Source organism: Garra rufa, chromosome 9 (genome assembly GCF_049309525.1).
Source record: "Garra rufa chromosome 9, GarRuf1.0, whole genome shotgun sequence".
In the NCBI taxonomy this organism is placed as follows: Eukaryota; Metazoa; Chordata; class Actinopteri; order Cypriniformes; family Cyprinidae; genus Garra; species Garra rufa.
Window position 1 is genome coordinate 31,851,244 of NC_133369.1, and position 22,231 is coordinate 31,873,474.

The 22,231-nt window shown below is 35.5% G+C and overlaps 1 protein-coding gene across 1 annotated transcript in view; it reads left to right on the top strand.

The window, feature by feature from the left end:
• The first annotated feature begins 1,786 nt into the window (after positions 1–1,786).
• Positions 1,787–22,231, top strand: part of col14a1a (collagen, type XIV, alpha 1a) — a 207,893-nt gene continuing 187,448 nt past the window's right edge. Inside the window, exons 1-6 of the mRNA XM_073847829.1 lie at positions 1,787–1,808; positions 5,282–5,425; positions 5,765–5,854; positions 7,953–8,090; positions 11,346–11,439; positions 13,439–13,540. Of these exons, the coding sequence (XP_073703930.1) occupies positions 1,787–1,808; positions 5,282–5,425; positions 5,765–5,854; positions 7,953–8,090; positions 11,346–11,439; positions 13,439–13,540 (590 nt within the window). The remainder of the gene's footprint in view (positions 1,809–5,281; positions 5,426–5,764; positions 5,855–7,952; positions 8,091–11,345; positions 11,440–13,438; positions 13,541–22,231) is intronic.

Genomic DNA, 22,231 nt, shown 5'->3' on the forward strand with positions numbered 1-22,231 from the left:
AAGAAGCATTGACAGTAAAACAGCATTTTTATTTATTTTGTTTCTTCAGTCAGTGTTAAAGGATAAGTGCACTTCCAGAATAAAAAATGTCCTGATGATTTACTTACCCCGATGTGATCCAAGATGTTCATGTCTTTCTTTCTTTAGTTGAAAAGAAATGAAGGTTTTTGAAGAAAACATTCCATTTTTCTCCATATAGTGGACTTCAATGGGGATCAACAGGGTTGAAGATCCATATTGTGGTTTCAATGCAGCTTCAAAGGGCTCTACAAAATCTCAGCTGAGGAATAAGGGTCTTATCTAGCAAAATGATTAGTCATTTTCTAAAAAAATGACTTTACTTTACATTAGGTAGTCAGGTGGAAGCACCAACCCAGTGTTGACAAAGCGAACGTGCAAAGAAAGCTAAACTCCCTTTACAAACAAGGTAAAAGAATGATGTTGGATAATTGTGAAGTTGGAGGACAAAAAGAGATGGATTTTTTTACCCTACACTCTTAAAAATAAAGGTGCTTCACGATGCCATAGAAGAACCCTTTTTGTCTAAATGGTTTCATAAAGAACCTTTCTGTTTCACAAAATGTTCTTTGTGGTGAAAGAAGGTTCTTCGGATTATAAAAGATAAGAGTGTACCTTTTTAAATCAAAGTTCACAGACGAAAAACTAACCACGTGACCTTTCCAGAATGATCATGTAATGCAAGACAAGCATTTGTGGTTAAAAAGTATATATATATATATTTTTTTTTTTTTCACAAAATGACCAATCGTTTCGCTAAATAAGACCCTTGTTCTTGGCTGGGATCGTGAAGAACCCTTTGAAGCTGCATTGAAACTCCAATTTGGACCTTCAACCTGCTGATCCCCATTGAAGTCCACTATATGGAGAAAAATCCTGGAATGTTTTCCTCAAAAACCTTAATTTCTTTTCGACTGAATAAAGAAAGACATGAACATCTTGGATGACATGGGAGTGAGTCAATTATCAGGAAGTTTTAATTCAGGAGTGAACTAATCTTTCAATGTGGATCTAAATATGTTAAATAATGAAATACAAGTCCTTTTCAGCTTCACTTTTGTCTTTAAATGCATTCAGACTTTCTTCACTTCCCTCTGGGAGCTTCAACAGATGTATTTGTTAACCTTGCCAGATCTGAAGGACTCTTTGTTTCTTTACATATTTGACAATAGTCCTTGTCTGGGGCTTTGATACGGCTCCTGATAACACATAAACAGCCAAGGTCACTCTGGTTTTATGTAAACCAGGTGCACTAGCCGTCAGTTCTGTAAACTCACCCCTTTGTTAAACACTCACAACCCCCTTTTCTAGGACAACAATAAGCCATGTCCAAACTCGTTTTTTCAAGCACATTCCTGAGTTCTATGTATATTAGGTCTGGGTCCACAGAATAGATATTCATCAGCGGGCTCAGACGTTCCCAACAGATGGGTAAAGCACTCGTTTCAATTATAGCAGCTCATTTGCTTTGTTTCTATGTGCAAAGTGGCATTAATGGGCATGATAATTCTCTCTATTGGCCAGAATTGAGCTATTAAAGTGATGGAACAGGGCTGGATGAGGACAGGTGATAGTTTGCATCAGAGCAGGTCAATGTGACGCTTTTGTGATTGAGGTGAGGAATGTTTGGCTGTAGTACCTGGTCAGAATCAAGGAGGTCAGATGGAGGCTACCGTCTGCTTGTATTTATGATATCTGATGTCTGCTTTGCAAAGGTCCAAATCTCACAACACCATTGGCATCCTTAAAAAGGGCTGCAAACCAAAAAATGGCAAAGCTCCTAAAAGAAAGTGAGTGATTTGCTTACTGAGTGAGTTTGATTCAAAGAGCTAATGAGGCTGTTTCGTGAATCTTTTTGATTGACTTATCAAAAGAACTATTCATAAGAGTGATTCTTCATGAATCGGACATCTCAGCTTGTGTTGTTCTTGTGCAGGAAAGACTGATGTGCACCCTAGTGAGACGATATCACACAAAACCACATTCAGACACACACAAAGTGCCCTTAGCCACAAGAAAATGAGAGAGAGAGAGATGTGAGATGTTGAAGGGTAGGAGAGAGACATTTTTCAAGGTGCTTAATCACTCTTGAAAAGGCATATTCTGGCTCATGGCATCTACGGTGCTTTCCTTGCTTTAGAAGTTGCTTGTTTTTCCATTAAGCACCAACAAAATAAACACCTTTTTTCTGTTGGATATAGTTTAGCAGTAGGTGTGGTCAAATATGAGGGATTGGGAAGCACAAATTGATTTCACATCTATTTTTAGATGTAACTATAGACTATTTTTCTTTTGCTCCAAGCATTCTTTTTAAAAATCTAAGTATGAAGGGAGATATTCGCTTGGGACAAAGCGATCCTGTCCTTTGGTTTCATTTAAACAAATGAGAATGGGAGCGCTTTGATGTTGTCGTGAGAACTGGTGACAGTTTGCTGTCTGCAGCAATCTTCTATTACTTTTCTATGAAGCGTGATGTGCAAAGTCATCAGCAAACTGTGGTTCTCCAGTTCTGACTCCCTCTGCTCTGAGTCTAACCCCAATCATGCTCCCACTGCTGCTGAATAAGCAACTTCCACTCCCCTTCAATTGATCTCTCGGCAAACCACGAGGATTTTAATCAGGATCATTGGTCAGGGATCTGAATTGCAGGGGCTGGCTTCTTCATCATATTGAGGGACTGTGATACGAGTATGCCGCTGTTCAGGCATGACTGATTCAAATGCAATAAATTTTATCTGCACTTTTTAGTTCATCACTAATTTTTCGGTCTGTTTTAAATTGGCCAGTACTTTAAAGTGATACTTCACCCAAAAATGAAGTGGATGTATGCTTCAACAAACACACAAAACAAACCTGATCTCATGACGAAAACGTACCTGTGGGAACTTTTTCTCAAGAAGCCAAATACGTATCAATAAGTACATATCACTGCAGTTTCCAACAGAAATGAACACTAGATGCATTAAAACAGCGAGCATTTGTAATCATTTTTGTACACAGTTATGATTACAGTTCCATATGTTTCACTTTCCGGACATAACAAGCTTGCTACCTCAGCCGGCTAGGAACTGGACTTAGATTGCGGAATCCCTGGGTACAAATCCCATCAAAAACATCTCACATTATAAGAGCTGAAAGATGAGTGATCAAAAAACAAGCTAAAACGGCATGGTTGCGATTGCGTTTTTACATCAAATTCACTTTTGTTCATACTATCAGATAGCTTACATTACATTATTTTAAAATGTAACGGAGCATTAGAGTTATAGCGGCACTCAACGGACATTTTAAGTCAGAACCGCGCACGTATAAACCCAGAGTTACATAAAACTTACCATATATATGTTCATCTGTTGCCAGGAAAAAAGCAAACACTCTTTTAGCGCCACTCAGTGGACATTTCAGATTGAATATGTCACGAAGCATACATGGCGGTACATCTTGTGAAGTTCCCACAAGTACATTTTCGTCATGAGATCAGGTTGAAACAAACACAACAATAATCCATCTAACACCAGTTTGATAAATCAAAGGGTTTCATCTACTTGCACTGTATGGACATTTTTTTAAAGGGAACCACTAGGTATTAAAACTTGTATGGCTTAATACAACATAATTTATGTCTCTTACTGAAATATGTAGTAAAAAAAAACATGATTTACATTATTGTAAAAATCGACACCGTTTTATACATATTTTTGACTATGATGGGCGCCATTATTTTGATGTTGTCTAATGGTTGGACTTGGTGAGCTACTGGCGCTACCTGTTGTTATTTTTACCACAACACAACTCAGAATACACAACTTATAAAAAGAAGGAAAAAACAAATGCTGTGTTTTCAGTTCAAGGAGTCTAAACACCCCTGGATATCGAATGAAATCTGTGCAGAGAAACTCTTTCAGTTGCTGTGGCATCGTGACAAGTGCTGGCATGTTTACATCCTGCCAGGATGGCATCTAGTGTTACTTGTCTCTGCTGTTTGTATGCTCTTTTAGTAGCTGTGGTCTACTAAAAGCCATAAAGGCATTAGGACTAAAGTGGAGAGAACAAAAACGCAGGTCTTTAGGAATTTTTGCTGTCCAAAGGCATTTTCCCATTCTTTTCTTCTCTTCTTATCGCTAAGAAAGCAGCGATGACTTAAATCGCTTCTGTTGATGCCCTTCTGTTGATGCCACTAAGAAGAGAAGAAAAGAATTTTCCCATTCTTTTCTTCTCTTCTTATTGCTAAGAAAGCAGTGATGACTTAAATCGCTTCTGTTGATGCAACAATTTTATCTCATTCGAAAATAATGGTGCTCCCAAAGTACAACATATGTATAAAACAAATGTGTTTTTTTAAATAACGTAAATCTTTCATGCATTTCTACTGTGTATTCTAGTAAGAGACATCATTTATGTTATATTAAGCCATACATGTCTTAACACCCTTAATACATTAGGGTGAGCAAATGATTTTGAATTTTGGGTGGTGTATCCCTCTAAGTTAGTAAAAGTTGTCTTTCCTTCCCAGTTCACAAAATTACAAAAAGCAAACATTTCTTTGATGCCATAATCCCAGACTTTGTCACCAGACAGGGATGTCATGAAGCAAGAGAGATGAGTTTGCAGCCAAGACCCTTTTAGAACAGACCATTTGTCACTGTCAATACTGCAAACAAACTTCATGAAGTTGTATGCTGTGCGATGACCATAAAGCATCCACCCACAGATTGTGTTTGGGTGATAACTTGGCATCACAGCTTATCAGGCCAGTGCTATTCCTCCTCTGGCTCTACTTTGGACAGATTGTTTATTGGGCTATTTTGGACATTATGTGTTTGCTTTTGCATCTGAGGACTTGGATCAGTTTGGAAGCGTGTTCTTTTGGATGTTAGAAGGGACAGATAATGGGATGCCCATTTTCAATGTCAGTCTGTGTCTGTCTTTTCAGTAATCACATGTTCATTATACTAAATTCATCAACAAGTGTGAGTGTTTTTGAAATCATTAATGGACCATCTATCCGTGGACCACTTTGTCAACCAGACAAAACTTTTCACATATACTCAGAATATATATAAATGAAGTGATTTTACTCATTAGTAGCGTTATCATTAAGAGCATTATTCCCCTCTGATATTTCATCTAAATGAAATGCTTGGCATTGGCAGCCAGACAATAAAGTAGAGTCTTTGATAGTTTTCTGAGTGGAAACAGGCATACAAGACAGTGCATACTAACCATCCTCTCTGTGATTTCTCTGATTTGTGTCTGATGACAGGTGGCGAAACAAGCGAGTTGCAAATTGCAAGGGGAGAGAATAAAGCAATAATAAAGGATTTTAATCCCAGGAAGGAGTATTCAGTCAAGGTTATAGCTGTGAGTGGAAACCTGCACAGCCGAGCACTTCAGGGAAAATATACTGGTACGAAATACCTTGTTTCTTTGAAGCAATCCCACTGAAACGGATTGCAAGTGAAAATAATGTGTTTGATTTGTAGTCGCCTGTGTGTTTCAAGAAAACAATGAAAAAAAAATTAGCGCCTTGAAAATAACAGGAACAGTTTTACATCCCAATTCAAAATATATAGTGCTTGCATGTTTAAGATTAGTTTTAATATTGTTATTCATGTATTGATATTTTAAAAAATATTTATTTGATTATCCTAGCTGTATATTGAGTTAATGTTATGCATGGTATGTTATACATGATATATGCTTGGCACCATATTTTGGACTTGTTTAATTCCTCATGTCTCCTCAGCAGAAGATCAAAGCAGTGATGGAGAGACCACTCAGCCTCAAAGACTGAAAGAACCTGGACCAGTAGACGAGGGCAATGAGATCTTAGGAGGTAAAGCCAAAGTTTAATCCCCAAGATTAAATCAGATTAAATCAGACATTGCTCTTTTATAGATCAGGGCCTTAAAGGGACAGTTCACCCCCCCAAAATTTGTGATTAATTACTCACCCTCATGTCGTTCCAAACCTGTAAGACCTTTGTTTATCTTCAGAACACAAATTGATATTTTTGATGAAATCCGAGAGCCTCCATAGACAGCAACGCAACTGAAACATTTAAAGTCCAGAAAGGTAGTAAGGACATTGTTAAAACAGTCCATGTGACATCAGTGGTTCAAACTTAAGATTATGAAACTACAAGAATACTTTTTGTAGAACTCTTTTGAACGTTTATCAAAGACTGACACGGAAGAGAAGAAATTGTTGATATTTTTTGTTTTCTTTGCACACAAAAAGTATTCTAGTAGCTTTTTAACATTATGGTTGAACCACTGATGCAGTATTGATTTCGTTGATAAATAATAACGAAACTCGTTTTGAAAGACAGAAACTATGACGAAAATCTATTACAATTTTCATCAATTAATAAAAACGAGACGAAAATGTTAGGGAGGGACGATTTAGGAAGAGATTCATTCTCACAGCAGTTAAATCTGTGTCTATCATGATAAAACCTTATTATCAATAATACCTATATAATGAGTTTGGAAATTTATGAGAAATGCTTAATAAATGCATTAAACTGTAAATGAACCCATTAGATTTTAGTTGACTAAAATCGTATGATATTTGGTCGACTAAAACTAAAAAAAGACTAAAACTAAAACAAATCAGTTGACAAAAATATGACCTAAACTAAATGGCATTTTAGTCAAAAGACTATGACTAAGACTAAATGAAAATTTGCTGTCAAAATTAAGACCACTGATGTCACATGTACTATTTTAACAATGTCCTTACTACCTTTCTGGATTTTGAACGTGGTAGTTGTGTTGCTGTCTATGCAGGATTAGAAAGCTCTCAGAAATATATTATTTTGTGTTCTAAAGATGAATGTAGGCCGTACGGGTTCGGAACGACATGAGAGTGAGTAATTAATGACAGAATATTTATTTTTTGAGTGAAGTATCCCTTTAAGAATTGCATCAAATAGGCAAATGGAATTGAGTGTAGTAGTAAAAGTTGTGAAATTAATAGCTCAGATCAATTTCTTCCTGGCCCTGAGAGAATTTGTTTGGGAAATGTTGAAGTTCATATTAAAATCTCAGATTTTGGCAAACTTTGGTATCTTGGGATATTTGAACACTTTTTGTAATCGTGATGTTGAAACTCTTGAGAAAACACGAGACTCTTTTTCTCAAGAGAAAACTTATGCAATACATGAAAATATCCATTCGCTCATTTCAGTGACAACTGAGATATTAAAGACATCTCTCTTGTGGTTTTTCTTGTCTATGGGCTCTTTGTCTCATGTGGGTCTTCCTTTCAGTGTCGCTTTTTCTTTTATCTTTTACTTTATAACATTATATACTTCATGAATTTCTCCATATGATCTTTGGAGACTTATTATTGCTGTTTTTCCGGTGAGAGCTGCCCTCCTGTCAAGATATTTCAGCCGCGCCGCTGTCAATGAATAAGACCTGAAACTGGCTGAAGTTGCAGGGGGCATCTCTCTGTAGATCACATCTTTGCCAGTTTTTACGTCCCCGGCATACCTGACAAAATGAGCATGTTCAGGAAGTCAAAGTCAAAGATTATGTTCCTGTCTAAAAAGTTTCTGCTGATGTCTCTCAGGGCCAGACCTTAGTATCACAGCCCAGTCCAATATCACTGCAATTTGTTACAATTCTGCGGGTAATACGTATACAAAGGAATATACGCTGGATTTTTGACCGGAACGCAGTGTTACAAAGTACAGATGAAACCGAGGAGGGTAAGGTTACTGTCTCCAGCCCTTCTCGGTTGGCTTTCTACTGGGCTCAGAAGAGAGATTCAGCTTTGTTTAGCTATGAACATTGATGTTTGGTGGGTGTAAAAACAGCCCAGGCTGTTTTGAGGCTGAAATGTGCTCTTGAGTGAAGCATTTAACTCGGATCCCTCTGTAGGATGGCAGCTTTTGTGCTACGTGGTCTCGCATCTGTTGTTCGCAGTCTTTAATTTAGGACACCTCTGTGCGTCTGCCAAATGGCAGAGGTTTGAAATTGGTATGGCTCACACAGACCTTAGCTGTCCTGTTTTCCTCTTCAGACTACCGTCGGAGTTGGCAGGATTTGGCACACATAATCCAAGTGGGTGGTGGAGCTCGGATTCTGTTCAGTTCTGTTAAGAATGACTGCATGCTTTGATTATGACTGAGCACTAATTTGATTCTCTGCTTAAGATCTCATTAGCGCAGAATAACAATGAGATAATATTTCAAAGCGAGAACTTGATGATGGGAATTGCCACGAGAGGGTTATCGCTGGCACAAGGCATATTTAGACAGATAGATGATGTCCTGCTGCCCGTATATGTGTATGGGTGTGTGTGCTGGTGGGATGGGATGGTGGGCTATCACAAAATCAGAGTCTTCTTTGATGTGCCATCCCTGGGAATGTATCCAAGCAGACAGAATGAAAGTAAATGGTTATCTCAGGATCCGTGCCATCAGTGTGGGCTGTGAAATGGCACTTTGAGCTCAGCAGAAAGGTCAAATCTTTATATCTCTTCCCAATCCTCTTATTCACAAATGAGCATTTCCAGAGGCAAATTGAGAGGTGTCATAAACACAAAGCTGTTGCTTTTTATCTTCTCACCAAACAGGTCTTTATGGGATGTCTGTAATTGTGATTCATGCTCAACATCTGTGGATATATATGAGGCGTAGAAAAAAATTGTAGGCGGCTGTGTAAATTACAATTTTGCAGTTAAATGAACAAACAAACACTCAAATGGCAAGTGGTAATTCTGATATATGGCTAATGCAAATTTCCTGTCTTTTCAGAAAATTAGTTGCTGCTAATTTATATTCATGAGCCATGAATACTTTTTCTTTTTTCAGGACGACCCAATTTTTTATTGTCATTTTTTTTAGAAAATGTAATACTTAAATTCAGCAAGGATGCATTTAATTGATCAAATTAATAAAAATAAATTTACAAAATAAATAAATAATAAGCAATAAACATTAATTACAAGAAATCTCTTGAGTACCAAATAACGATATTAGAATAATCTTTTTAAGAGATACAAGTTAAGTTCATACAAAAAAATATATATATTAATTACTCACCCTGTTGTTCCAAAACTGTAAGACCTTTGTTCATCTTCGGAACACAAATTAAGATATTTTTGATAAATTCAGAGAGAAAGGTAGTAGGGACTTAGATAAAATAATTTTAGTTTTCTTTGTGCTCATAAAATTGAGGTTGATTTACTAATGTCACATTGACTATTTTACAATGTCCTTAATACCTTTTACATGGTAGTACTGTTGCTTTCTGTGTTGTTCAGAAAGCTCTCAGATTTCATCAAAAATATCTTAATTTGTTTCATTGTTACACAAGTTGCTGGCAACAGTTGAGCATCTTTTAAAGATTTATTTATTTTTTTGCCATTTTTGCCTTTATTTCAATAGTACAGTTGGATAAAATACAGGAAGTGGGAGAGAGAGGGGGTGGGATAAAAAAAAAAAAAGCCTGCAAACCGGGACTCAAACTCAGGTCACCCGGAGCGCTGCCGTGCCGTATGTCGGAGTGCTGCCTACGAGGCCATCGAATCCAACACAAATGCGCATCTTGTGTTTGTTGTGAGTCATTATTTGTTGACAACAGGAACAAGCTGACTCTATTGAATCACTGTTTTCACCACAAATGACAACAAAGCAGATCCATTAGTTTAACCTTCATCCTCCAAATTTTGTGCATGATTTTACTAAGCTACTGAAGAAAAAAAATACAGTATTCCTAATCAAAATGAATTAAGAGTTTCAATAACGTCCCCATGTCATTTTAATTATGTATGGTCATCAGTCATTTTTATCGTTTTTTATCGGTTGGAGTCTCATTCAGACACAAAGTCAGTCAGTCTTTGAATGCAGATAAACAGTCACTTAAAGGAGAAGTTCACTTCCTGAACAAAAATGTACAGATATTTACTCACCCCCTTGTCATCCAAGATGCCTTTCTTTCTTCAGTCGTAAATAAATTATGTTTTTTGAGGAAAACATTTCAGAATTACTCTCCAAATAATGGACTTCTATGGTGCCCGATGCATTTCCAAAATGCAGTTAAAAAAATTCCCAGCCAAGGAAGAAGGGTCTTATCTAGTGAAACAATCTGTTATTTTCAAAAAAAAATTGACAATTTATATACTTTTTAACCTCAAATGTCTGGCTCTGCATGTACTCTGTGTATTCTGGTTCAAGCAGTTAGGGTAGGTCGAAAAACTCCCATCTTATTTTCTCCTTCAACTCCAAAATCATCCTACATCGCTGCAGAAGTACCGACCCAGTGTTTGCGAAATGAATGTGCAAAGAAGATCAAATGCATTTTACAAAAAAAGGTAAAAGAGTGATGTAGGACGATTTTGAAGTTGGAGGAGAAAATGAGATTCACGCAGAGCTAGACAAGACGACCATTTGAGGATAAAAAGTATATAAACTCTCTTTTTTTTTTTTTTAGAAAATAACCGATCGCTTTGCTAGATAAGACCCTTCTTCCTCTGCTGGAATCATTTAGACCCCTTTGAAGCTGCATTTAAACTGCAGTTTGGAAGATTAAACTTGTGGGAACCATTGAAGTCTACTATATGAAAATAAATTTCCCTCAAAAAGCATAATTTCTTTACGACTCGACGAAAGAAAGACATGAACATCTTGGATGACAAGGGGGTGAGTAAATTATCTGTACATTTTTGTTCTAGAAGTGAACTTCTCCTTTAAAGGGATAGTTCACCCAAAAATAAAAATTTCCCCATGATTTACTCATCTTAAAGCCATCCTAGATGTATATGACTTTCTTCTTTAAGCAAAACCAAAAATATATATAAAAAAATTTCCTGGCTCCTCCAGGCTTTGTAATGCCAGTGAATGGGTGTTGAGATTTTTGTTGTACTTTTTATGATGGATGAATGCACTTTATTGGACTTCTAAATCTCAACACCCATTCACTGCCATGGAAAGAGCCAAGACATTTTTTAATATAACTCTGATAGTGTTCGTCTGAAAGAAGAAAGTCATACGCACCTAGGATGGCTTGAGGGTGAGTACATCATGGGGTGAACTATCCCTTTAAAGTCCAATAAAGTGTGTCAGTTCATCCTAAAAAGTACTCCACATGGCTAATAAAGGTTAATAAAGGCCTCCTGAAGCAAATTGATGTGTTTTTGTAAAAAAAAATATCCATATTTAAAACTTTAGAAAAATTATTTTGCTAGTCTCGTGAGAACAAAGTTTTGTTTCAAGCAAAGAAAAAACAGTGTCCTCTTGGCTTATATCGTAATCCTCCTACATTTTTCTTTACAAATCCTCGTTTTTTTATTTCTAATTTGTGACTGGTGTTTAGTTTTGCTCTCTCATCTGCGGTTCCACGTTTGTAACTTCTCACTGGAGCTGACGCCGGTTTCACACCGCACCCGTAAGCAGGGCGTACGCAGCACGTATTTTTTTCGGCGCCCATGTTAACAGATTTTATCATTCACACCGCACGCAGGGACTGCGCGGCAGCGCGTAGCAGGAGCAGAGCAGAAGCGTCAGTGCCGCGATCGTTTTGAAGCCGAGTCTATTTTTGCTGCGCCGCTTACGCTGGATTAAAGCCACAGTGCATCGTTCTTGATCAAAACTGGCCTGATTAACACGAAAAATAACAATTTCACCATAAAATTATGTATCACATGTATCACAATCACGGTTTAAAAGGCTCACCAGCAAAAATAATGTTTTTTTTTTTTTTTTTTGTAAATAATGTCATTAGCCTACTTGTTCAAAACAATCACGTTGGCAAAGTTTGTACTATTTTCTGCTTGTTTTGATATATACAAGAATAATAAATATATGCTACTGTCATTAAAATGTTAATATAAAACATATTTTAAAATACAGAAACAAAATCATTTTTAAAAGTGAAGATTCTGAAAGCATTGAAGGAGATCCTATAATAATTTTATATAGATTTACAGTAGTAACAACAAATTATATTTTTATATGATATGTCTTATGTTTTTAAATATGATGGTTTCATTATAAAGGTGGTGATTATCTCAAAGTTGGACAACCACCATAAAAAAAAAAAGATATTTACCAAATGAGTCAACAAATGTAAAAGTCAGTCATGTATTACTTATCTTGTAAATTATTGTGCCCAAACAGCCGGGGCGATTTGTACCCCAAATACCATACTTTTACATATTCTTTTTGTTATTGAAAAACTGTTGCTTTAATTATCTTAAACCAAACTCATTAAGACCTTTGTCTAAAAATATATTCAATATTTTAGCGTTTCTCATTTGCTACTAAAATCTACAACATACAACCATATCACAATTCAATGCACATGACAGACAGTTGTCGGAGAACACCTGAAATGCGTGACCGAATGAACGATACTCGTCTATATTTGCAGTACACAAGCTGCGGTTCAGCTGCGCTCGACAAACGCTGCCAGTGTGAAAGCCCAATGGATGCGCGCTGCTTCTGCTCTGCTTACGCGCTGTGCACGCGCTGCTTACGCGTGCAGTGTGAAACCGGCGTTACAGTACGCCTACAGGTTAAAAAGTTTTAATGTTTTTCTTACAAAAATTCATCATTTTGCTTCAGAAGGCCTTTATCAATTCCCCTGAGCCATGTGGAGTACTTTTTATAAAGGATGGATACACTTTATTCGACTTCAAAATCTCAACACCCATTCACTGCCATGGAAAGAGCCAGGACATTTTTTTATATAACTCTGATTGTGTTCGTCTGAAAGAAGAAAGTCGTATGCACCTAGGATGGCTTGATGGTGAGTAAATCATGGGGTGAACTATCCCTTTAAAGTAAAAATAAGTAGAGAATGATTTGTTCACTTTAAAGATTCAGTCAAACATTGATTGAACATGACTGTTTAATGAGAAAGGTGTTCAGAATGCAACTTCCACTGTCAGGGCGTGATAGTCTCTGTCTGGGCTCGCTTGAAATGGCGGAGGGGGTCAACGGTCATGTCTGTTTCACACAAACCCCCTTCTCCCACCCTCCCTGATAATAGTGTGGGAAGAAAGGCCTGATAATGGTCTTCTCTGACCTTTTTTGTCAGAGGGCAGGGCACCGGAGTAAGGTGAGAGGGCTGTTATTTAGGAATTCAGTACCTGCAGCCAGTGTAATCTAGAGAGAGATGATATCACTGCCTGAGAGAACCCAAGGTGACTGCATGGGGGGACGCTTTGCTTCACCTCAAACGACCCTTTTTCTAATGAAAATCGGCCTTACCTGATGGTATTTTTAATGTGAGATTTTTCGCAGAGGGAGGCGCTTTTAATAAGGGATCATTGGTGTAGAACATTATTCTTGGAGGTGCTGTATAAGGTGCAGAGATGGCTGTCCTTTAAAGCGCTCCGCTGCCCTGCGTTAGGGTGTGTGACGCACTGGGAATGCTAATAATGTCTATTTTGGCTCCGTTCTCAGGTGGCAGGTTGCTGAGGTAGGCAGTGATAAGGACAACGCTCTGGATCTTCCTCACAAGGAGGAAGGAGCTCCAGGACTTTCTCTAAAGGAGACTTTCGGAGTGTGACGTCTTATCAGGCCACGCGGCCCGCTGGTGGAGGGAGCCGATAGGCAGAGCGTTTGGCTGCGATGAAGCAGCACGGCAAATCACAGATAGGCCACTTTTAGGTGTGTCAGCTGAACGACGTCTTAAAATTTGAATGCTGCTCTGTTGTGCGGTACACATTTGCTTTGGAAGTGTGTTCAGGAATACTTCTATGGTACTAGAAGGCATTAAAAATACATATACCAATTCATTTAATATTTAATCACTGATTTGTGCGTTCTTCGGTAAGGCTGTCAGACACGCACAACTTGATTTATACAAGTAGGAAGTTTCTGGATCCAATAACTTTTGTTGTTCCTGGAACAACATTGCTATGAATAGCCTACCCTATACATACCACTTAAACACAGGCAGTGATTGGTGGTTAATCAGGCAATCGAAGAATATTGATCAAGGACGCTGTCAAACACCGTCGCAGTGATTTCCACAGTACTGGTAGCATAGCATACCAATAAAACTTCTTAATTAAATACAGTGTAGCTGTGTGAAAATGCATATTCATTAGCATATTAGATCTTGTTTTGGTATAGACATTTTAGTATTTAATAAGTAATTTAATTATGTATAATTAATTGTATTAATTATTATTATTATTAAAATTGGGAATCATGAAATTTCACTGGTTCAGTTTTATAATTCTGGTTCTAGTTGCTCTTAACATATAAGATATAATTATTTAAACTTAAAATACGTGTTTTTTATGTGACTACATTTTAAAATGTATGGTTATTTTTGTGATACAAAGCAAAATTTTCAGCATCATTACTCCAGTCTTCAGTGTCACATGATCTTTCAGAAATCATTGTAATACACTGATTTATTATCAATATTGAAAACAGCTGTTTTTTGGAACCTGTGATATTTTTTTTCAGTATGCTTTGATGAATAAAAGGTTAAAACGAACAGCATTTATTAAAAATAGAAAGGTTTTCTAACAATATACACTACTGGTCAAAAGTTTGGGGTCAGTCAATTTTATTCTTACTTTTTTTGAAAGAAATTAATACTTTTATTCACCAATGATGTGTTAAATTAATTAAAAAGTGATAGCAGATTTACATTGTTAAAAGTAAGATTTATACCTTAAATAAATGCTGTTCTTTTTAACTGGCTATTCCTTAAAAAATCCTTAAAAAAAGAATCACAGGTTCCAAAAAAAATTGATAATTCTAATAATAAATCAGCATATTACAATGATTTCTGAAGGATCATGTGACACGAAAAAATGGAGTAACAGCTGATGAAAATTCAGCTTGCATCACAGGAATAAATTAAATTTTAAATTATGTTAAAATAAAAGCCATTGATTTATATTGTAATAACATTTTGCAATATTACTATTTTTTTCTGTATTTTTGATTAAATAGATGCAGCCTTGATGAGCATGAGAGACAAACTTTTGAGCGGCAGTGTGAATGTGTATATTTATATATATATATATATATATATATATATATATATATATATATATATATATATATATATATATATGTATATGTTTCGTGCTGTAAATTCAACAGCTGTTCCATTTCCACTGAATAATACTGCAAAAAACAATATAAGAGCATTTTAGTATGCTGTTCCAGATGCATAGGTGGAAGAAAACAAGTGCAACAGCCAATTTATTTTATTTTTATTTATTTTTTATTTCTAGTGTGCCTCAAACATCATTACCTAGTACACTAGGACTATTTCCCTGTTTAAAATTCCAGCCTTATCGCTCGTTGAGCGGTGCAGCCGTGCCCTCTTAATCTTGTGCTGATTAAGTGAGTATATGTGGAATCTGTTTTGTGATTAATTTGTAGTAGCGCCGGTGTAATCACGTCAGCCATATTGCAAGAGAGACCGCTGATCTTTACCGTGCCAGATGTGAAACCAAAGGCCATTACAACTGCTTAGTGCCACACAGCTGCCCGCCTGGCCTTTCGCCCATGCTAAGCAAACAATCTCTGGATGGGCCAGCTGTTTATTAAAGCCTGATTGAATTTTTCATTACAACTACAGTAGTAGATCAGGAAGTCCACAAAAGACCTGTTATTGCCATTAGGCAGAATCAACGCGAGTGAGGGATAAACTGCTGTTGACTTCATTTCAATAGCGCTGTTTCGGTTATGGCCGTCTGGGGACCGAGGGTTTGGATTAAACAGAAGCTGTTAAGAGATTTGTTTCCCCTCTAATCTGGTCCCTTGTCTGCTTTGGAAATATTTTTCTTTGAGCTCAGAACATTAAAGACGGGTCAACGTCCAATCCCACGGTGAAGTTTGGTTTCTATGACCCCTGTTTGTTTATTGCTCTCTGTTACCATAAGCTTTTGTGCTACTGTAGGTGTTCCAGCAGGAAGTAAAGGTAAATTACATCCTCTTTGCATGAGACTATTGCGGAGGGACACCCTGGTTCATGCCTGATTTAATATCCCTTCCTGTAATTAAGAGAGAGGGCAGCTCAGGGCCAGTAGGCACTGATGTAATCATCAAGAGCTGGTATGATGCCTGGAGAGCAGTATATTTAATCTGCGTGTGTGTGCGAATCTGCATTTGCTGGGGTCTCAGCTGCAAACTTTCACTGAGCAATTTTCAATGAAGAGTACATTGAATGTTTCACATTTTCCTGGTTTCTGATCTTCAAACATGTACTGAGTAGATGTTGAGCAGATCTGACAGCTGTAACATTGTCTGTGGTACATGATTGTGTGATTCTGATAATGAGGTTGCTGATGTGAGAATTTATTGCTTAGGGCAGATCTTTTTTTGTACTACTTCTTAAATGGAATTACTTGTGGTAATGCATGTAAAAATATATACATTTAATGATCAGTGTTTCTGTCTTGTTTTCCAGTGAAAATATAGATAAACGCATTACATTATTTTTCCAAAATATTTCTTAAATTGAGTTTATTTTTCTTACCCAATTAGTTTTTTTTTTAAGTTTATGCTGAAAAACCCCTAAAATGGAAGCCTATTTCTGCAATTGAATAAAAAATAATCAAGGTAATGAAAGAGTTTTATCTCACAATTCTGACTTTTTTCCTGCAATTGCAAGTTTACTGTACATCTCACAATTCTGACTTTTTTCTCAGAATAGTGGGATGTAAACTCACAATTGTGAGAAATAAGGTGAGAATTGCAAGATAATCGCAATTCTGACTTTTTTCCCAAATGTGCGTTGGTTTCTCGCAATTCAAACTTTTTTCTTTCAGTTTATATTTCCCAACGGACTTTTTTCTTGCAATTCAGACTTTTTTTCACAAATGCAAGTTGGTTTCTTGCAATTCTGATTTTTTTCTTGCAATTCTGAGTTTATATCTTATAAATGCAGGTTGGTTTCTTGCAATTTTGACTTTTCTCGCAATTCTGACATTTTTTTTTTACTTACAACTCTGACTTTTTGCTGCAAATGCGAGTTGGTTTCTTGCAATTCTTACTTTTTTCAGAATAGTGGGATGTAAACTCACAATTGTAAGAAATAAGGTGAGAATTGCAAGATAATCAAAATTCTGACATTTTTTACAAATGTCAGAAAAAAAGTTTCTCACAATTCAAACTTTTTTTCTCTCAGTCCTAAGTTTATATCTCCCAACTGACTTTTTTCTTGCAATTCGGACTTTTTTCACAAATGCAAGTTGGTTTCTCTCAATTCTGACTTTTTTTTATTGCAATTCAGAGTTTATATCTCGCAAATGCAGGTTGATTTCTCGTAATTCTGACATTTTTTACTCGCAACTCTGACTTTTTGTTGCAAATGCGAGTTGGTTTCTTGCAATTCTGACTTTTTTTCACAATTCTGACTTTTTTTTTTGCAAATGTGAGTTGGTTTTCAGAATGAGATTTTTTTTCTTGCAATTCCGAGTTTAGAAATCGCAGTTCAGATTTTTTCACAAATACAAGTTGGTTTCTCTCAATTCTGACTTTTTTTTTCTTGCAATTCCGAGTTTATATCTCGCAAATCTGACTTTTCTCGCAATTCTGCCTTATTTTTACTCACAATTCTGACTTTTTGTCGCAAATGCGAATTGGTTTCTTGCTATTCCAAGTTTACATCTCGCAATTCAGACTTTTTTTTTTTTTTTGCAGTTCTGGCTTTTTTTATTTTTATAAAAAAATTCAGACTTTTTTTCGCAATTCAGACTTTTTTTTCCGTAAATGTGAGTTGGTTTCTCTCAATTCAGACTTTTTCTTACAATGCTGACTTTTTTCTCAGAATTCCGATTTCATATTCCTCAATTCTGACTTTTCTCTCAATTCTGCGAGTTGTTTTCTTGCAGTTCTGAGATATAAACTCGCAATTGCGAGTAATGAAGTCCTGATCTAAGGGGAAAAAAGACTGATATGTTGTCAAAATTGCAAGTTTACATCTCACAATTCTGATTTAATAACTTGCAATTGCGTGTTTTAAAGTCAGAATTGCGAGGTATAAACAAATGTGAGTTGGTATCTTGCCATTCTGACTTTTTTCCTTGCAATTTCGAGTTTATATCTTGTAATTCTGACTTTTTTATTGCAATTTTGACTTTTTTTCGCGAATGCAGTTGGTTTCTCGCAATTCTGACTTTTTTTCTCACAATTCTGACTTTTTTTCTCACAATTCTGACTTTCTTGGAATTCGGACTTTTTTCCGCGAATGCGAGTTGGTTCCTCGCAGACTTTTTTTCTTGCAATTCTGAGTTTATATCTTGCAATCTTGAAATTGTATTTCTTAGAATTGTGAGATCTGATTAACTTGCAATTGCGTGTTATAAAGTCAGAAAAAAAGTTCAGAGCTAAGGGGGAAAAAGACTGATAAGTTGTCAAAATTGCCAGTTTACATCTCACAATTCTGATTTATTAACTTGCAACTGCGTGTTTTAAAGTCAGAATTATAGGTTCATTTCTTGCAATTTTGACTTTATTTCTAAGAATTGTGACTTTATCAGAATTGAGAGTTTATATCTTGCAATACTGACTTTATGACTCACAGCCTTAAGTTTATGTCACACAATTCTGAGAAAAAGTCAGAATTGCAAGATGTAAACTCAAAATTGCGATTAAAAAAATCGGTCTCAAATAAATGCTACTACTTAAAACTTTTTGTTCATCAGAAAATCCTGAAAACATGTCAAAGTTTCCACAAAAAGATTAAACAGCACAACTGTTTTAAACAATAAAAACAATCTGACACTGAAGGCTGAATGCTGAAAGTCACAGGAATAAATCACATTTTAAAATATATAAAAAAACAGTTATTTTAAATTATAAATAAACAGCCTAGGTAAGCATAAGTGACTTCTTTTAAACATAAAAGTATATATACTTGAAATCCTGACTGTCTTTGTCTCTGTATCCCCTGACTATCTCTGTCCTACTTTGTTTTATTTTCTTTTACTTTCTTTTCTTTCATTTTGCTCAAGTCAACATCCCCATTCACCTCTCACCTTGCATGTGACCTGCGGGACGTCTGCTGCGCGCTAATGAAAGTCTCAGCTCAGGTGTGTGATGGGTATTTACAACACACTGCTCTAGTGAGGTAATAAAACCCCCGCTCCAGTGACGCCCACCGGGGGGAATCAGTAATAATCCAGCGGGGCATAACTCTGAATATATGTGCGGAGCTTGTCCTCTGCACAAGCACCATTAAGCATCTGGGAGTATGATGTGTTGGTCCCTCTCCCTGAATTCATATGCCTGCGTGAAGCGTTTGGCAGCGATTCAAGGTCATTAAGATTTTAAATCTTGGATGAAATTTTCTTTAGGGAACAACCCAACATTATAATAAAAAGACATTAGTACTGAAACACGGCAAAAGTCATTGTCTTAATCAGCAGTTTTGTCTTGGTTGCCAGTAAAAATATGTAAACGTTTTTAAAATGAGATTTACTTGAGAACCAAAATTTCCTTATTTATTAAATTGTATGTATTAAAATATTTTTCAGAGAATATATCTTTAAAAAACCAAATAGCATTTTTTCAGTGTTCTTTATCTTGTTTCAAACATGAATTTATCAAAATGTAATAACATTTACACCACTGCTGTTTTTAAATTCAGTGTTATTATATATTATATATTCTCTTTAGTGTTGTTATTATTAATTAAAACTACTACAATTATTGGTATCACTTTACAATAAGGTGTCAGTTGTTAACATTAGTTCATGTATCAACTAACATGAACAAATAATGAACGATACATTTATTACACTATTTAATAATCTTTGTTAATATTAGTTAATATAAATACAGTCGTTCATTGTTAGTTTGTGTTAATTCACTGTTCATTAACTACTGTTAACAAACACTTTTGATTTTAATACTGCTTTAGTAAATGTTGAAATTACTATTAACTGATTAATAAGTGCTGTATAAGTATTGTTTGTTCTTAGTTCGTGTTAACTAATGTAGTTAACTAATTTTAACTAATGAAACCTTGTTGTAAAGTGTTACCAAATTATTTTTGATAATTGAAATAAAGCTGAAACAGTTTTTCAGGTTCAATATTATATGAAGTGAATGTTGAAGTACTAAAAAAAATAAAAAATAAAAGTAAATTAAAGCTAAATATAAATATTTAAAAAAGGAAACTAATAGAAATGACAAAAGCACATAACAAAATGACTAAAACTTGAACTAAAATTAAAATAAATAAATAAATAACACAAGCTAATTCAAAACATTAATAAATAAAATAATAGTATTTAAGCAATGTTGCCTCGGTAAGTAACTAAGTAGAAATATTTAAAAAGAAACTAATATAAATGACAAAAGCACATAACAAAATGACTCAAACCTGAACCAAAATTAAAAATAAATAAATAAAAGCAATTTTAAAACATTAATAAATAATATAATAGTGTAGAAATAATGTTGCCTTGGTAAAAAATAAATTGAAACTTAAACTAAAATTAAATTGCAAAAATAAAAGCCAGTTCAAAACATTATTAAATATATATAAATATATAAAAATGTTGCTTTGGTAAGTAATTGAAATTAGTGAAAGTTGAGGTACTAAAAAAATAAAACTAAATAGAAATGTTTAAAAAGAAACTATATATAAATGACAAAAGCACATAACAAAATGACTACACAAACTTAAAATATAAAAATAAAAGCTAATTCAAAACATTAATAAATAATATAACACTATAATAGTATATACAAATGTTGCTTTGGTAAGTAACTAAAATTACTCAAATTTGAGCTACAAAAAAATAAAACAAACAGAAACTGAAAAGTAAATTAAATCTAAATTAAAATATTTTAAAAGAAACTAATATAAATGACAAAAACACATAACAAAAATGACTAAAACCTGAACTAAAAGTAAAATATAAGGTAACACTTTAGAATAGGTAACACCTATTAACTATTAACTACGACTTATTAGCATGCATATTACTAGAATATTGGCCATTTATTAGTAATAATTAAGCACAAATTAATGCCTTATTCTACATGACCTTATTCTACATCCCTAATCCTACCCAATACCTAAACCTAACAACTACTTTACTAACTATTAATAAGCAGCAAATTAGGAATTTATTGAGGGAAAAGTCGTAGTTAATAGTTAATAGGTGTTAAAGTGTTACCACTATTTCTCCTTAAACTAGTCCTAATGTCTTTTTGCAATGTGTAAAGTTTTTTGTGTATTTTATTTATTTATTAATAATTGAAAAACAACACAAAAAGAATTAAATTTGGATTTGGATTTTGAGCTTTTGCAGCATGTTCTTTTTGGTCAGATCAAAGCTGACTTGTATCTTTTCAAAGAGCACAAATTCTCATTATATTTTAATAGATAATATGCCCAAAATGGGGGCAACCCAACAAACGGCTGTTTAAAGCCATGTTGGGCGGCTAATGGATGACTCAATAAAGAGTTCTCCTCTGACACCTCGCCCATATAAAGTGCCAGCGCTCGAGGCCTGAGGGAAGGCACAACACGAGGGCAAACTGATATTTTCATAACATCTGTCAAACCGTTGAGAGGAAGCGCGATCAGGCTCTAAAATTTATCGCCACGTTAATCTCCAGCGTTATCATTTATTTAGGCCCTGCCCTCCTTCAGGATTTAGTAATGCCTCTGGTAATTTTTCCAAGGACTGATTTTTTTATGATGCACTGAGTTTTGGTTTAGTGTGGTGTGGGTTGGCTTGACTGGCAATTGATGAAACACCAAGATGGTTAATAGTGGGATAGCGGTTTTCTGTCCTGCCCTTCACCCGCACATGAGAAGAAGGTCAAAGATCAGACCACACAGAAGCTTGGGTGTTTCCGAACATGAAAAGTAGTTCACTCATTACGGCAGAGGACACTGAGATGGGCCTTTCTCGCTTTTGTTTCTCATCCACATTCTCTCCCTCTCTGGCGAAAATTCCCCACGCTCACATTTCAAAGTCTGACTATGACGCTAAATGCTAAAGTGCGACATTTCTCAAAGCTGTTGCCGCTTTTAGACTGCACCCTGTCTGGCCTATAGCTTAATGAAAATGAGTGCTAATTAACCCCTATGAGGATCGTCTTTAATGGCTGTTGGGGAAGTGCCAGTTAAATTGATATCTGGGATGAGTGCAACATGATGATGTAATGGGGTACAAGTAATGGATAATGTACAGTCAGACGGTCATTATCACAAAACGACCCCCAACAGGGTGATCAAGACCTCAACATAAAGTAGCA